Source organism: Melospiza georgiana, chromosome 9 (assembly GCF_028018845.1).
Source record: "Melospiza georgiana isolate bMelGeo1 chromosome 9, bMelGeo1.pri, whole genome shotgun sequence".
Classification (NCBI taxonomy): domain Eukaryota; kingdom Metazoa; phylum Chordata; class Aves; order Passeriformes; family Passerellidae; genus Melospiza; species Melospiza georgiana.
Window position 1 is genome coordinate 3,891,650 of NC_080438.1, and position 16,518 is coordinate 3,908,167.

General features: G+C 51.6%; 1 protein-coding gene across 5 annotated transcripts in view; it reads right to left on the reverse strand.

The window, feature by feature from the left end:
* The window catches only part of CACNA1E (calcium voltage-gated channel subunit alpha1 E), a 153,794-nt gene that overhangs the window by 44,447 nt on the left and 92,829 nt on the right, over positions 1-16,518 (reverse strand). For all 5 annotated transcript variants that reach the window (XM_058029920.1, XM_058029921.1, XM_058029916.1 and 2 more), the window contains exons 10-20: positions 9,619-9,734; positions 8,614-8,667; positions 8,156-8,281; positions 7,706-7,915; positions 5,696-5,808; positions 5,344-5,456; positions 5,096-5,227; positions 4,717-4,789; positions 4,247-4,364; positions 3,511-3,578; positions 1,812-1,909 (exon numbers count right to left, since the gene is read on the reverse strand). In XM_058029920.1, coding sequence (XP_057885903.1) covers positions 1,812-1,909; positions 3,511-3,578; positions 4,247-4,364; positions 4,717-4,789; positions 5,096-5,227; positions 5,344-5,456; positions 5,696-5,808; positions 7,706-7,915; positions 8,156-8,281; positions 8,614-8,667; positions 9,619-9,734 — 1,221 coding nt within the window. The remainder of the gene's footprint in view (positions 1-1,811; positions 1,910-3,510; positions 3,579-4,246; positions 4,365-4,716; positions 4,790-5,095; positions 5,228-5,343; positions 5,457-5,695; positions 5,809-7,705; positions 7,916-8,155; positions 8,282-8,613; positions 8,668-9,618; positions 9,735-16,518) is intronic.

The following is a 16,518-nucleotide window of genomic DNA, read 5'->3' on the forward strand; positions in this document are numbered from 1 at the left end:
CACCCAGCTGTGCAAACACAGAGCTCCCACACCATCCCTGGCCATGTGAGAACACCCATCCATGCCCACACTGCCAGCAGGAATACCCGTGCCAGCCTGCATGCACCAGGCACCCACAGGGAAATGGAGCCACCAAAGGCAGGGCCTGGCTCTGAGCTCCCACCTGTGCCAGCTCTGCTCTGCCCTGGCCACCTCTGTGTTGTCCCTCCACAAGCTCAGCACCACCAAAAGCACACCAAACCTGAGGCTGACTACATCATGAAGCCTAACCCGTGGCATCTACTGACCCCAGTCCATCCTGGTGAGTGGGAGGAGCTGGAAAAAAGCCCCATGAATATCAATAGCTCCCTTTCAACGGCACCAGAACAACAAGGAAAGGTTGAAAAGATCTGTTTTCCCAACCAACTCTGTCTGGCAATGACTAGAGAGCTCTATTGGGGATGTGAAGTGTGGGCAAATCTTTTATTGCCCTAATATATTCCATCTCCCCCTCTTCCTCTCTCCTATCTGTCCATTCCTCACCCTCTCCCGCTGCCTAAAGCTCTCTATTCCCTCACTTCATCCAACACATTCCCACTGGTATCCAGAAACAGAGCCAGCATAGACTCCACCACCTCTCCCCTAACCCCCTAGTACTTGTGCAGACAGATTTATTATGAACATCAGCCCCAATCCAGGGTAAAATCTGTGGCTGCTGGGGGGTCAGGCAGGCATTACAAGCGCACCCCATTCCTGCTGCCCCTAAAACCAGCATCCGACAGCATCTCACCACTGCCAAACCAGGGAGGGGGCCATTCCCAAGGCTGCCTCTGACCCCCCCAGATCAGCCCTCTCCTGGAGACAGCAGTTTCTCTCCGCAAATCTGCAAAGAGATTCTGCCTTGTACAAGCTTGGCTGGGTTTCAAAGCATAACAAAACCTAAAATTCCCTGGGAAGGGATTCTATAAAAAAAAAAAAAAAAAAAAAAAAAAAAAAGAGGGGGAAAAAAAATAATCCCTTCAGCTGTACTGAAATGTACTGTTTTGGGAAACAAATCAAAACGCCTCGTTCCAATGTTGACTTTGAAAGTTTTATGTGATTTAGACCATATGACACCGCAAAATAAAGAGAAAAAAGGCAGCTAGGCAGCTAGGAAGGAAAAAACAGAGATTTCTCCTGCTGAAATGCAGAGACAAGGCTTCTTAACACCATGCTGGAGGTTTATGTGATTTGGGACTTTTTTTTTTCGCACCCAAATCAAATTTTTGAACAATCAAACATGGTTTCACAAACCCGCTCCATCTTCCCTAACTGCATTGGCTCCCAAGGAAGGAGCCCGAGGGAGATTTGTGACACCACTGCTCCCTTCTCCCCCAGCCCTGGCTGCTCTCCTGCAGCTCTGCCATGAAGAAACACTCCCCAGGAACAAATATCATCCCTCCTCAAGAATAACTCGAGATACCTTCCTCCTCCCCCAGCCTCCTACCATCAGCCCCGAGTGCTTGAGCTCTATATTTGGGGCAGAAAGCCTCTTTCAGCATATTTTTGCCATGCCCAAGCACTGAGGCTGCAGCTTGGTGTAGAGGGTGGCAATTTCAACCAAAAATTTCACCTCTCCAAAAGCACTGCTGCTCATGGGGAGCACACTCCTAGACCTCCATCCATCTTCAAGGAAGATGCCCAGAGAGGGACTCACCCAATGTGGGGACCCCATTTTTCTTGTTGGCAGCCGCCCATAACCAGCCAGGCCAGGCTGTGCTGCAGCTCTGTGCCCTTCTGAGCCTGGCTGGGCTCAGGGGGAGTCACCAGGAGGGTGCTGGGGAGTCACTCACTCGATAGCAGGCATGTTTGGGGCAGACATGGGGCTGACTTCTTTGGCTTTCTGCAGGGCGTGCTTCTGGTTAAAGGCCTCCTCTTCCTCCTGCTCGTCCTGCAGAGAAAAGAGGGGCTTTGCTCAGTGGGATGTTGGGGTTCTGAGGGAAAACTCAGCCACTGGGAGCAGTGAGGGATGTGCAGGGCAACCCTGGATGCCAAGGCTTGAGGGGTTGAGGGGGATCTGTACTTCTGATGCCTTGGGGCAGCTGCCTAGAACAAAGGCTAGACAAGGTTAAGAGGATACAGTGGGTATTCATTAAAGGATAGTAGATACACCTTAAATAGGTACACTTTGGGCAGTCAAAAGCCTCCTGGAGGGGCTACACCTAAGATGGATGTATACCAAAATGGTCACAAGTTTCTCAAACAATTATAAATTCGGTCCATTTACATTTCAGGGGTTAATCCTACAATGACAGCTTCAGGTAATGAAGTCATTTACCCTCAGTTTGCTCCTCCCCATTTCACTTTTTGTTCATACTTTTTGGGGCCTGAGGTTGTGAGGCGTCCTTGGGTTTCAGGCCCAGAGGGATTGTTTTGTCTGAACAAATTGTGAAGACAGCAGCTAACACTCTATGTGGAGTTTAGAGTTGTGCGGTAATGCAGTACAGGATTTGAAAAAAATATAAAATTTTAAGGCATCACTTCCAGAGACACTTTATTTCCCTTGTGCTGTGGGGATGCAGGTTCCCCACTACCCCAGATCCTCCCCAAGGCATCAGGGCTGCTCACAAAAGGGAAGCCAGCCCACTCCAGGCATGAGCTGGGCTGAGCACGGTGGGACAACCCCAGAGAGCACAGACCAGCTCAGCCCTCCCTCCTTCACAGCCACAGGGGCCAGACAGGCATCCTCCAAACCGGGTGGGAGGTAAGGCATCCATGAATGACCCCGGCAGAGCCCGGGTTGCTTTAATGAGTACGGCTGTGTCTCCCGAGCAAGGAATGTCATTAGGAGTCATTAGCGAGCATTCAGCCTTTTCAAAAACTCAGCGCTCTCTTAATTGATGCTGCTGATACCCGTGGGGCTCCCCTGGAGGTGCCATCCGCACCCTCCCACCGTGGGAGGACCCCTGCACACACCCTTCAGGCAAACCATGCCCCCTTTTTGGTCAGATTTACACCTGCATGGAAATCTCCAGCGAGCCCCAGGGACATAACAGCACCAGCTCCACAAAAATCTGGGCACCACAGAATCACTGGTTTGCTCCAAAGAGTGGCACTGACCATTGCAGCTCTCTCCTGCTCACCATTATCCAGATGGTGCCCCAACAATTTCGAGTTCCACAAATATTTCCCAGCATGGTCTTAAAAGCAGCTGAGCACCAGCCTAAATTGCATCCTAAATCACATCTACTGCCCACATCTGTGGGCAAATGGGGAATAAATATTGGCACCACTGGAAAATGCTTCCCACTCCACATCTCCAGAGTGCTCGGGCAGATAACAGTCCCCACATCGGGTCCCACCCAACAGATGAGGATTATCTCCATCTGACTGATGGCAAACGGGACTGGGGAGTTTAAATAACGAAATAAAGCCATACTTGAAGTGTGGGTGTTTCTGCAAAGACCAGCAGGTTTAAGCATTCTCCCAAATCAAAGCCTAAATGGCTTTGCCCCCACTCTGTCCCCAGGAGAAGGAGCAGCAGGAACAAACCTTGGTGAGCTCCTGGGCGTTGGCCAGGTTGTCCACGGCAATGGCCAAGAAGACGTTCAGCAGAGTATCTGAGAGCAGCTAAGGATGCACAAGCCGTGTGTTAAGGACATGTGTATCTGCAGCTCCCAAGGAGCCCAGCCAGAGGCACAAACTCCTCACCCATCCCACAGCTCTCAGTGCCCCTCCCCACGGCTCCTTCTCTGCCCTTGGGGCACCCACAGGTGCGTGGTGGGTGTCCCTCACCTGGGAGGGGAAGGACATGTCTATGAGGAACATTTGAAGGAACTGGGGATGTTTAGCCTGGAGAAGAGGAGGCTCAGAGGTGACCTTATTGCTCTCTGCATCTTCCTGAAGGGAGGTTGCAGACAGCTGGGGTTGGTCTCTTTCTCCAGGCAGCACTGAGAGAACCAGAGGACACAGTCTCAAGCTACGTCAGGGAAGGTGTAGGTTGGATATTATGAAAAAGGTTTGCACCCAAAGAATAATAAAGTACTGGAATGCTCTTCCCAGGCAGGTGGTAGAATCACCATCTCGATGTGTTTAAAAAAAGACTGGACATGGCACTTGGTGCTATAGTTTAGTTGAGGTGTTAGGGCATAGGTTGGACTCGGTGATTGGAAGAGGTCTCTTCCAACCTCATTATTCTGTGATTCTGGGATTCTGTGAAGGGGACGCCCCTGGGGAGGATGAGGAGGTGGGGTTGTCAGCACGGAAAGCCCAGCAGCCCGGTGGATACAGTTCCCAAACAAGGTGAGGACGATGAAGTAGATGGAGGACCACATCCCTGAACGCACGCCTCCCTGGGAGCGGATGCCGTTGTACATCACCTCGTTCCAGTCCTCGCCCGTCAGGATCTGCGGGGACACAGGGCAGCAGCTCTGTCACCTGCACGGCCCATCCCCTGCACATCTGTGCCAGCACATGCAGGGACCCCCTGCAGTGGATAGCCCAGCTCTGCAGTGCCTGAGGGACATCCCACTGCGCACCGATGAGGATTCAAAGCCTCCTCAGAAGAGTTTTGAAACTCTTCACCTTCTGTAACAGAGTTCCCACCTCCTTCCATCTACTTTGTTGTGCAGAAGAGGGAGGAAGCAACAGCTGATAGAGAGGAATTTGTTTGGTGTAAAGAGCCCCTCCCAGCCATGGGGGAGAAACCAGGTGGTGCCAAGTCCCTTGGCTTGGGTCTCCTGGCAGCCCAGCTCCTACCTGGAACACCGTCATGATGGCTGCAGGGAAGGTGTCAAAGTTGGCCGAGGGAGTCCCATCCATGAAATTAAACCTGCAAAGGGAACCAGGTGGGTGAAATGCCAAGGTCACCAAACCCCTGACTGCTGCTGTGCTACCAGTTGTCTTTAGCAGGACCTTTCCCCACTCTAAAAAAGGTCTCCTGAGCATTTGGTGCCAGAAGCCAGAAGGTCTCCTGGCTAGAAGAGCCCACACAGCCCAAAGGCAGCCCTTGAGCAGGGATTTTTGTGTGGGAGGACATGGAGGGGGAAGGTACAGTCTTGCTGGGCCCCTGTAGAGGGTGTCCTCACTTGGCTATAACACCAAGAAACCCCTGTTCCTCAGCCTTGAAATGACATACCTGCCTCCAAACAGCTGCATTCCCAGCAGGGCAAAGACTACAATGAAGAGGAAGAGGAGGAAGAGCAGACTGATAATAGATTTCATGGAGCTCATCAGCGAGACCACTAAATTCCTCAGGGATGCCCAGTACCTAGAAAACAGATATTGCTGGAGCACTGCCAGTGATGCTGGAGAGCAGGAGGGACTGGATCTGGGCTGCAGCCACAGTCTGAGACAGGGTAACAGGCACTGACGGTGAGTACGCACTTGGTTATTTTAAATATCCTCAGGAGACGAAGAGCTCGTAGGACACTGATCCCAAAAGAGGTTCCTGGTCTGAATATAGCCCAAACCACTTCGAAGATGCTTCCCACTGTGACCTGAGAAGCAGACACAGCCACAAGTCAAAGACTCAGGATGGGCTGCTGCAGGGAATTTTAACATCCCCAAAGATGAGGCACCCACCACCCTGTCCAGGACCTGGTGTCTCAGGCTGTCCTGGCAGAAAGTGCTCCCTGACCACTGTGAGGGCCATCCCAATCTCCCCCTTGGAGTCTTGCATTGCAGAGCCCTGCCAAATATCTCCCCCCACACGCCCAGCATCCCTGGGGCCGCTCACCCCACAGTCGAAGCAGTTGAAGGAAGAATGGAAGTAAAGGCGTGGCCCCATCCCGTACATCTTCAAGGACATCTCCAGAAGGAAGAGCCCAAGAAACAGGAACTCTGCATAGTCTGGAAGACAAAACCCAAGCGTGCTGGAGGCACTGAGGTGTGTGGGAGCATGCTGCATGCACCCACCAGCTGAGCATTCAGCACACCACAGAGATGGAACAAGTCAAGGACCACGCTGCATCCCCAAACTCTCAGGGTTTGGGATGAGGGAATTTGGTCCGTGAGGAGCTAAACCTCTGTATGTAACAGAGCATCAGGCCCATGAGTTAATCATTCAGGGAAGAGGCACCAGTGTCCCAGGGGATTGACAGGACCAGACATGGCCAGCATGGAGCAGTGCAGCTCTTTGGCATTAAACCTACAAAGGCATCAACCACAGGACACTGGAGGGGAATATTATCAACCTGGATTAAAATCATTGCATGGCTGGAATTTGGCCAGGGAAACAGAGCCAAACAGCCCAGAGCCAGTGAAAAGCCTTTCCAGCTATTTTATGAACATTTAGCAGGCAAGAGCCTGGCTCTTCACCTTTCCCAGAAGATGCTTCTCACCATGACCAGCTGCCACACCACGCTGCAGCATGCTGGAAGCCTGACAGGCCTGAGCCTACTGCTGCAGATTTGGGTAGAGCTGGGGCTCGACAGGGACATTTTCAAGGTGAGGAAGAATAACACATCTGAGAAAGCAGCACTGTCCCCACTGCAGCAGCTCAGGAGTGACACATGTGGGGCTAACCATGCTGCTCTGCAGTAGCCCACACTGCAGTGTCCTTTAAGGACACTACACCATAAAGATGTAGTGTCCCTAAAGATGCAGTGCTTCTGAGACCTGACCTTGTGCTCTGGCTGTGCTGGGCTCAGGGAGGCTCCATAACTGGGAATCTCCAAGCCTGGGATTCCCTCACCATGCTCTGCACAAGGATTTCAACCAGGTTATTCTGCCACGACCAGTCCCATCCCTGCAAATTTACACCTTTCCAGCAATGGCTTGTGCACATTCCAAGGTGGTTCTCCAGCAAACTTTCCATCACCACTGCTCACAATTTTGGGATAAACTCCACAGAGACTGGCAGTGTTTCTCTCTCATGACGTCAGACCTGAAGGACACAGAGGCAGCACAACTCCTCCGTGTTTGCTCACAAGGCTGAGACATCCCTCAGTGGCCATGGAGCCAAGGGCAAAGCTGAATTAAACACCTCTACATGGTCTTTGTTATCAACAATGGATGGAGCTGGGGTTATTCCCCACCCAGCTCCACACCAGCACAACTGTGGCTACGAAACGCAAGTAATAAATGACGCGATTATGAAAGTTTCTTTTTAGGTGAACAGAGAGGGGGAAATTGTGGGAATCCACAAAATTAGAGGGTTTTGGGAAAGCTGCAAAAGGCAAGCCCCAGAGGCAGTAGAACTGTGATTAGAGCTAAGCAGCAGCCATGAGATAGGTCAGCAGAAAAATTATTTAAGAAGTGAAAAAGCAAGGACAAATAGAACAACGGTCCGTGTATTAATGCTTGTCTAGAATAACTCTCTAAGCTACAGAAAAGTTTATCTAGCAAGATATTAGGAAGTTTGAAGCTTAATAATAGAGCTCTGTGCATTGTGTTTTAAGGCTCACAAGCAGGTATTGTATTCGAAATAAGCAAGCATTGTACAACCAAAAGTACGTGTGCTTACAGTGGCTGGATAGAACTACTGTCAATGTGCTTTTGCTTTGTGGGATTGGTCAGAAAACTTATAAAGTAAGTTGTAACATTAAGTTCTTTGTCTGCTGCCTGAGATGTGAGCTGGTGGCATCTTCCCATTGTCATAACCATGGAATGAGACTGATGCTGGAAAATCAAACAGCTCAAGGCATGTTCCCAGCAGTCCTGTCCCATTTGTGATTTATAAAGAGCCTCCAGCCGGCAATAGGCATGCTGCAATGCTCTCCCACCCGCACCAAGGCCAGGCACTCACAGAGGAAGTGGGTGAGCCAGGCTGGCTGGTTGTGATGGACGATGGCCACGCAGGCAGTGTTGAGAGCCACCAGGCTCAGGACGATCCAGTAGAAGACCTGGGATTTGACCATGTGGCGCACGGAGATGCGCAGCAGCCGCTCCTTGTGCCGCAAGTAGGAGGCACCGTCCACCCTGGCACCTTTGAGGCCAGAGTTACTCGAGGGGTTGCCTAAAGGGAAAAAGAAGGGGAACAAGGAGTTGGATGCTCCAGTCTCTCCTGTGATATGAGACAGGACATTGCTCTTATGGGGCGCAACGCATCCGGAGAATTTTTATGTGGCAGCAGGAGGTTCACTGCTAAACTAGCAGAGATGTCTGGTTTGTGACACTCTCCACGCGATGGGTGGGGCTCTGGGAGCCCAACCAGCTGACAGAGGTTTGGGGGGAGCAAGCTGCAGACTGCACTGACCCAAGGTTGGATTGAGACGTCTCCTCTGCGCCAGCCTCCGCTCGCCCACGGAGGCGATGTCGACACAGTGCTCGTCACCCGACATGGCATCCGTGCGGTTCCGCTTGATGGTGGCTCTCCTGAGCACTGGCAAGGCAAGAGGAACAGCTGTTGGAGTCTCAGTGGCCCAACTCTGACCATAGCCAGCCCGTTGGATCAGGACCTGGTGGTCAGAACTCAGGTCTGGTAACAGGACAAAGAGACCCAGGTGATGCTACTCCAGAGCTGTCCCTTGTGTGGGATCAGACACAGCATCCACGCTGTCTCAGGAGTTAGGGGGCCAATCTACCTCCCCTCACCCCTCTCTTGGGCTGCAGACCCCACTGGGGCCTCCCCATCACAGCTGGAGGGTCTGAGCCTCCAGCTCCAGGCAGGCAGAAGGAAGGGCAGGCAGATTTTAAGGGCATTGCTGGTCTTACCATCTAAGGCTGAGGTCCCCGAATTTTTGTTCTCTTCAGCCAGCATGACTTCCTCTACGCAAAACACACAGTTCAGCATCAGGAGACAAGGCACTATCACACGTCACTGCCTGCTACTTAAGAATTTCCCCCAGCCCAGAGGCTGGCTCTGCAAACTCTTACCAAGTATTGGTTAAGGGTCCAAAAGCAAATTCTGGAGGGTGACAAGTGTCAGCTATCAAATATTGCATCAGAAAAGAGAATTACTTGTGATCAGCCCTTCTCCCTACACTGTCATTAAGCTCATGAAAGAAGTTGAAATCTCTAAGCAGGTCAGGGGCTCAATCAACCCAGCCCAGGGCTAAAACTGACGTCTGGTGCTCAGGACTCATTTGAAGACACCCATGTTTTACAAGTCTGAACACTGGATGAAAGTGTAAATCCTCCCTTCCCAGAGCTGAATGCACTGGCCTCATTCCTAGGAGGAGCAAGCAAGGACATGGGCTGTGGCAGTTTGGGAACCAACACCCACGGGCTGTCATGCCTGGTGTCAGGAGGAAGCCTGGAACTTCCACCACCCCCAGTCCAGGTCCAGGAGCCCCGGGGTAGGAACCAGTAAGTTCATCCCCTCCAGATGGCTCCAGGAGGAGATTTAACTGGAAAACCCTTCTCCCTGCTGACTGCTCTTCTTTCCCACTGCCCACCACTGCAGGGGACTCCAGCAAACGCTGGGAGAGACGAAACCATTGCACAGCACAGCTGACACCCTGTTGCTCACAGCCTCCCTGCAGATGCAGTGTGTTTGTGTACAGAATGTGACAATTTCATGCCACAGAGCACGAGGACTCACCGGAGGCTGGTGATGTCCTTGCCTGCAGCCTGGCGGGACCAACCTCACCCATACACTCAACATCACCTTGGGCACCTTGGACACTTCAGAACTCAGGGATTCCTTTGTATCCCCACCAGCCCACATGAGCAGCAGTGTGCTGTCCCCCCAGATGTCCCCTGGGCACCGTCCTTTACCCGCTTTGTCTATCCACGCCCGGTAGCCGTTGAGCTCCCGCTCGATCTGCTGCTGCCGCCGCAGCTTCATGAAGGCTCGGCGGTTCTCCACGCGCTCTCTCTCTTTGGCAAACTCCCTGGGGAAGGGCAGAAGGGAGGGCTGAGAGCAGGCCCGAGGGGCAGCAGGATGCCCAGGGGGCCGGGGAGCCACGGCACAGGAAGCAGGGACCAAGGTGGGTGTTGGGGATGTGCATGGGTACCCCCAGCCAAAGCATGGCCAGAGGATGGGTGAAGGATCAGGGAGGAGAAAAGCAGCACTGGGTGGATGTGAGCAAACTCCCTGCTTGGTTGCTCAGTCCTGCATGCTCCAGCTGGGAGCTGATGCCACTCAGGGAGGATGATCCCAGTGCCACCCAACTCCAGAGCCAGCTCAGCTTCTGTGTGTCCCTTCAGGGAATAAAATCTGGGCACTGTGAGTGAGGAGGCACTGAGGGGATGGAGGAGGGAAGGTCCTGTCTTGCTTTCACCTCCTTCTCTGAATCCTTTTCCTTTCCAGCCTCTCCTTGGAGTATTCTCCCAGGACTTGAGACATGGCTATCCTCCTCTGGATGACAGGGTCTCACAAGAGCTGTCCAGGTGTGATGACCAGCACAGACTCCCTGCACCTACAGAACTCTATCCCATGCCCTCAGCCCCTTCCTGGTCCCAGGATGCTCAGAGAGAAGCGTGATTACAGAGAGCAAATGGCACTGTTCTCTCTGTGAGAGGAACATCTCTCTCCCCAGAGACCAGCAGCAATCTCAGGCCTCAGAAAAACAAAAACTATTCCAAAGAACGGAAAGAGCTGCTCTGTCTGCTGCAGAGAGTGTTCAAGTGCATTACCCCAGCTGAGCTATTACACCCTGATGCTGTGTGGGCTTCTGCATGTGTGTGTGTGTGAGTGTGTTTGTGTGGAAAGCCCGGAATGTTCCCTGCATCTCTTGTTTAAGATCCCCAGACAATCCAAGCGCTTTTCATTCCACCCCAGGAAGGTGCAGTTTCCTGCCGCTCCGGCATTAAGTGACAAATGACTCCCCCTCCAGCACTGCCTTTCACACTGAAATGAGACTTTCTTCCTGGGGCAGGGAAGCGGGGCGGGGAAACAAAAGGCAAGGGGGAGAAAAATCAGCCTAAGTGAAGGGAAGGAGGGTGGGAGGAGATGGGGATGAGGACCTCCTCAGCCAAGAGTGAAATGCACTCGCGGTTTTGGGTATGCCATGCCTCCTTGCTCTAGCTGGAGGAAAGGCAGGAGCATTCTGGCTGTGCAATCACCCCTCACCACCCTTTGTTTGCAAATTTGGGATGTCAAGGAATGAGAAAATGCTGTTTGGAGCCAGAGGCAATGGGGAAGTTTCCTGTCCTCTGGTCCTCCCAGCTCTGCCCCACGGGCCATAATTCCACGGCAGCCTTGGCAGCACTTTTCCCAGACCCCATAGATACCAAATCCTAGAGTGATTTGGGTTTGAAGGGGCCCTAAAGACCATCACATTCCTTGCCATGGACAGGGACACCCTCCACTACCCCAGGCTGCTGAGAGTCCCATCCAACCTGGCCTTGAACATTCCAAGGATGGGGAAACCACAACTTTTCTGGGCACCCTGTGCCAGGGCTCCACCACCCTCACAGGCAGAAATTTGTCCCCAATATCTAATCCAACCCTGCTCTCTGGCAGTGGGTAGCCATTCCCCCTTGTCTTATAACTACATGGCCTTGTCCAAAGTCCCTCTCCAGCTCTCTTGAAGCCTCTTTAGGTCCTGGAAGGAGCTCTAAGGTCTCCCCAGAGCTTTCTCCATTCCAGGCTGAACAACCCCAGTGTCACAGACATCTTTATGAAAAATCCTTTCCTTAGGAGTTTTCCTCCTGAGAAGTTGAAAGGCCTCAGGAACAAAATGTAAACATTGATTATCTGCTGCTGTGGAATGCAACAGGTGCATCTGTGATTGGTCCATGTTGGATGTTTCTAATTAATGGCCAATCACAGTCAGCTGGCTCGGACAGAGAGTCCGATAGAGCCTTTGTTATTCATTCCTTCTGATTCTATTCTTAGCTGGCCTTCTGATGAAATCCTTTCTTCTATTCTTTTAGTATAGTTTTCATGTAATATATATCATAAAATAATAAATCAAGCCTTCTGAAATATGGAGTCAGATCCTTGTCTCTTCCCTCATCTTCAGACCCCTGTGAACACGGTCACACCCCAGCTCTCTCAGCTTGTGTGCACCTGGGAGAACTTGGGAAGCTCCTCCTGACGTGTATCAGCTGGGAACCTGGCCACTCTCTGCTGCCTCCTGCTTGCCCATCCCTCTGTCCTCCAGCTCCTTGTGCTGCGTGGCAAGAGAAACCAGCATCATGTGCCCCCAGTGGAAGCCACCCAGAAGGACCAGCTGAGCCTCAGGCCACCTCTTCCTGCAGAGGGGAATGGGGGCATTGGAAAAGGTGCTCATCAAGCAGCACTCTCCCCCTTTTCCTGAGGCAGCCCTTTTGCTCATGGAGCACTAATTTACTGGAGGCTGGTGCCACACACACTCAGGGACAGGGTTCATGCAGCTGTGGCAGCGTCTCTGAGGGAGCCACTTCCCACTCACTTGATCCCTAATGGAGCTTAATTGCTTTTGTCCATTAGAAGGAGGAAAAGGTGGCAGAAAGGGGAGGGGGGGGGAGAATAAAAAAAAAGTTAATCTCGAGTTAATGAATTATTACATTTCAAGAGACACGTTCCCAAGCAGGGCAGCAGCGGGGGCTGGTGACATCTGAGAGTGGGTAGGCGATGCTGACAGATCAAGGATTGCTCAGAGCCAATTTGCAGCAGCAAACGGGTAGAGATAATACTGTGTGTGAGTGAGAACAGGGCCAGCCATGGTGACTGACAACGCTTGGGAAGGCTCCAAGTCACAGGCAGGGCAGCCTCGCATCGCCCAGAGAGCGGGTGCCGTCTCCCATTGAAGGGTCTGCTCCTGCTCTCTTGGGGTTACATCACCTGGGATGGCCAAATTCTGCCCTGAAAAGAGCCCTGGATGGTGTTTCCCCATAGGGTCCCTGCCTAAGGACTGGAAAACTCAAGTCTGGTTTTAAGGGGAGAAACACTCATGGAAGCATCTGGCATAAAAATGGGTCCCCTCTTGAAAAAAAACAAAAACAAAACACAAGAAAATAGGAAAAAACCCAAACAACCAATTACAAGAAAACCAAGAACCAAAAACAAGTTAAGAGAAAAGACTACCACAGCCACTGCAATCCATTTTTTTCTACATTTTAGACCATCTTTGAGTTCAAAGCAGGCAAGTAGCGCTGATCACATCAATGTTGTGGCCTCCATGCTTTGAAACAACAAACCATCTATCTTCAAAGCCATCAATTCATCACCTCTTGCCTCTATTATAAAGATGATTTCCAGCAAACCAGTTATCAAATTGGCCTTAAAACAGCTTGAGGCAGCAGAAAGGACAGGATGGAAATCAGGGAAATACCAGATTACACACTGAGGGTGAGGCAGCAGCACCACTCTGCTATGAATAAAACCCCAAACATAATGGGATGCATAACAAGAGAGACCATCTGTAAGACATCAGGTAACACCACTGCTCTCCTCAGGTCTTGGCTCATGGCTCCACTTCAGGTCTGAGCACCACAATCTGAGGAAAAACAGCCTCTGAGCCTCCAGGAGGGTGTCAGAGGTGGTTATGGGACAGAAGTGACAACAGACGGTGTGGCAAACACAGCTGAGGCAGTTGCAAATGGGGGGGATCAGATGGTATTTACCCAGGAGGTGTACAGGAACTGAAGTGAGAGTGTTGAACTGATGGAGCAGCCTGTAACCTGAGTTTAAACACACAGTGACAGCAGCACTGCCACTGCAGACTGGGATTATTGCACTGAACCCACGGCAGAGGCAGCAGCAGGGCGTCCAAAAGGCACCAAAACCTCTGCAGGGCTTGGGTGCCTGCTTTGAAGGAGATCACAGGTTTTTCAGTGAGGGTAATTGCTTGGTTTAAGTTCACTTGAAGTGCCAGAGAAGATTCAAGGCCAGGCTGGGTGGAGCTCTGCGCAACTGGTCTGGTTGAAGATGTCCCTTCTCATGGCATGGGGTTGGACCATGTCACAGACATCTTTTATGAAAAATCCTTTCCTTAGGATTTTTCCTCCTGAGAAGCTGAGAGGCCTCAGGAACAAAATGTAAACATTGATTATCTGCTGCTGTGGAATGCAACAGGTGCATCTGTGATTGGTCTCATAGAGTTGTTTCTAATTAATGGCCAATCACGGTCAGCTGGCTTGGACAGAGAGAGTCTGAGCCACAAACCTTTGTTATCATTCTTTTCTATTCTGTTCTTAGCTAGCCTTCTGATGAAATCCTTTCTTCTATTCTTTTAGTATAGTTTAAATATAATACATATCATAAATAAATCAAGCCTTCTGAAACATGGAGTCAGATCCTCAAACCCCTGTGAACACGGTCATAGGACCAGATGGCCTTTAAAGGTCCCTTCCAAGCCAAACCTTTCTGTGATTCCATAACAAAGCTGTGCCATCTCAATAAAGCCTTGCTCTGAACTTGAAGGAGAAGGGGCACAAAAAGAAAGGCAACCAGCAGCAGCCCATTTCTTGTACTGCCTGTCCATCAGCTCTGATCGGCTCCGTGCAGTGGGGCAGGAGCTCTGTGTCACCAGGGTGTGAGGGTGTGACAGAGCTGCTGAGCAGAGCACATTTACAGAGCACTGGCACTCACACGAGCTGGGGAGGGGAAAGCTGACAAGCTGTTGGTGACATGGAAGGGTAAAACGGGAAGGAGCTGGGAGATGCCAGCCCTGAAGTGACCCATCACATCACTGTCCCTTTTAAGAAGGGGCAGATGCTGATACCTTCTACCTTGTGGAAAACTTGTGGTTGTCCACCTGGATTTCTCCAAGGCCAAGTGTGCTGATACCAAACTGAGTGTGGAAGTGGAGAGTTCAGAAGGGAGAACAATCCTGCCGGAAGACCTGATCAGGCTGGAAGGATGGGCTAATGAGAATCTCATGAAGAGAAGCTGTGGCTGCCCCATCCCTGGAAGTGTTCAAGGCTGGATGGGGCTTGGAACAACCTGGTCTAGGGAAAGTGTCCTTCTCCATGGCAGGAGAATTGGAATGAGATGATCTTTACTAGGTCCTTTCCAACCCAGGCCATTCTCTGATTCAAATGTAAGGTCTTGGACATGGGAAAACAAAATCCAGGAGGGCAGCACAGGCTGGGATGTACCCAGCTGGGGAGCAGCTCTGTGGAAAGGGACCTGCAGGGCCCAGGGATGAGCTCAGTATGAGTGAGCAGTGTGCTGCTGCAGCAAAGAAAGCCAGCAGGGTTCTGGGCTGCATCAACCACGGCAGAGAAGAGAGCCACAGACATTCTAGCTGTAAACTCAATTTCATCATTTTTCCAAGGATAACACCGCTGAGGTTTGCATTGCTGTCCCACTGCCCAGAGAACTCTGCAATGCTGCACCAAAGGCAGCAATAGCACGCTCAGCCCACGCTGCAAAGAAGCTGCAGAAGGGTGGCAGAGGGTCTGGCAGCCCCAGCAGCAAGGAGCAGAGATGGGAGCTGGAGATTGTGCTTCACTCTTATCAGGCAGGGCTGGCATAAGCAGCGCAGCTTCAATGCTTCAAGAGCCCCGGGCTTTGTTCACAATCACTCCCACTGGCTCATGCAGTGCTGGGAAAATGTCACTCCTCCCTTTCCCTCCTATGTTCCAGTTTTTATCCCCTCTGTAAGCAGAGAAGATCTTTATAGTCTCCTTTTGCATGTGACAGCGATCCGCAGATGAAAGGTGTGTGGTCAGTGCTGCAGGTGAGATGTAGTACGGAAAGAAAACCCCACTTCAATTTTCAACCTTTCATCACATTAAACTTCCCAGGAGCTTCCAGCACTCCAGTCAACACCTTCTTCACCCAACAGCAGTGCCCAGCACCCCCTTGCCAGGGTGGGGCTGCTCCTGGAGGAACTGGGCATCTCCGAAGCCATCCGCTGGCTCAAATCTGTGGAGCCACGCGATTGCTGCCATCAACCAGGAGGACAGAAATTACCATAATCTGGAACAAACAGCTCCCAAAGCAATCTGTAAGCAAGCACTGTCTGCTGAGTGCCTTGTTGAGAGGATCAAAACGGAGCCTTTTCACCCACAGCCCGCAGACCACAGGCAGTCCACGGAGCAGATTTGCAAGGAGGCAGGAATAAGAGCAATTTTGAAGCGGCGGAGACATGCTGGCAAATAATTTGCCAGGAGAAATCAAAGGGGAAAGTCAGCGAGTCATCTTTTTGTTGTGGATTTTTTAATCCTTTTTTTTCCCTTCTCACCCAGCTGGCTGTAAGAGGAGTCATTATTCCCTGTAGCAGCAGAGGATCCAGCACAGCAGCCACGCACGCCTCTTGTCAGGCAGCTTGTTTGCACGGGGCTTGGAGCCCTTGGCAGAAAGGTGGCCCAGCAGAGCACGGCAGAGAGGCATGAATATGGATGCCCACCTGCCTGCTGAATAGAGATGAAGGTCCCCCAGACTCCTCTGCCTGGCCTGTGCCCAAAGACCACAGTGATGACAAGGAGCATCCCCAGAACCAAGTGAGGAGCGTGGGCATCACTCATGGTGGTGCTGGGGGGCCTGGGAGGGGCATCACTGCCCCCTCCCCGTGTGGCACCCATTCCTCCCTTCAAAAGGGGTCTCAGCCACTGAGTTTCCAAGCACAACACAAGTGCAGACATTGCACATCTCATCCCAGCCACGCCCTGAGATCCTACAACCATTCCAGGGAAAAGCCAACGTGATGGTTCCAAGCTTTCGTACTTCCAAATCCAAAATTCTTGGGTGCAGAATCACAGAGTCATTCAGGTTGGAAAAGCTGAAGATCCTCAAATCCA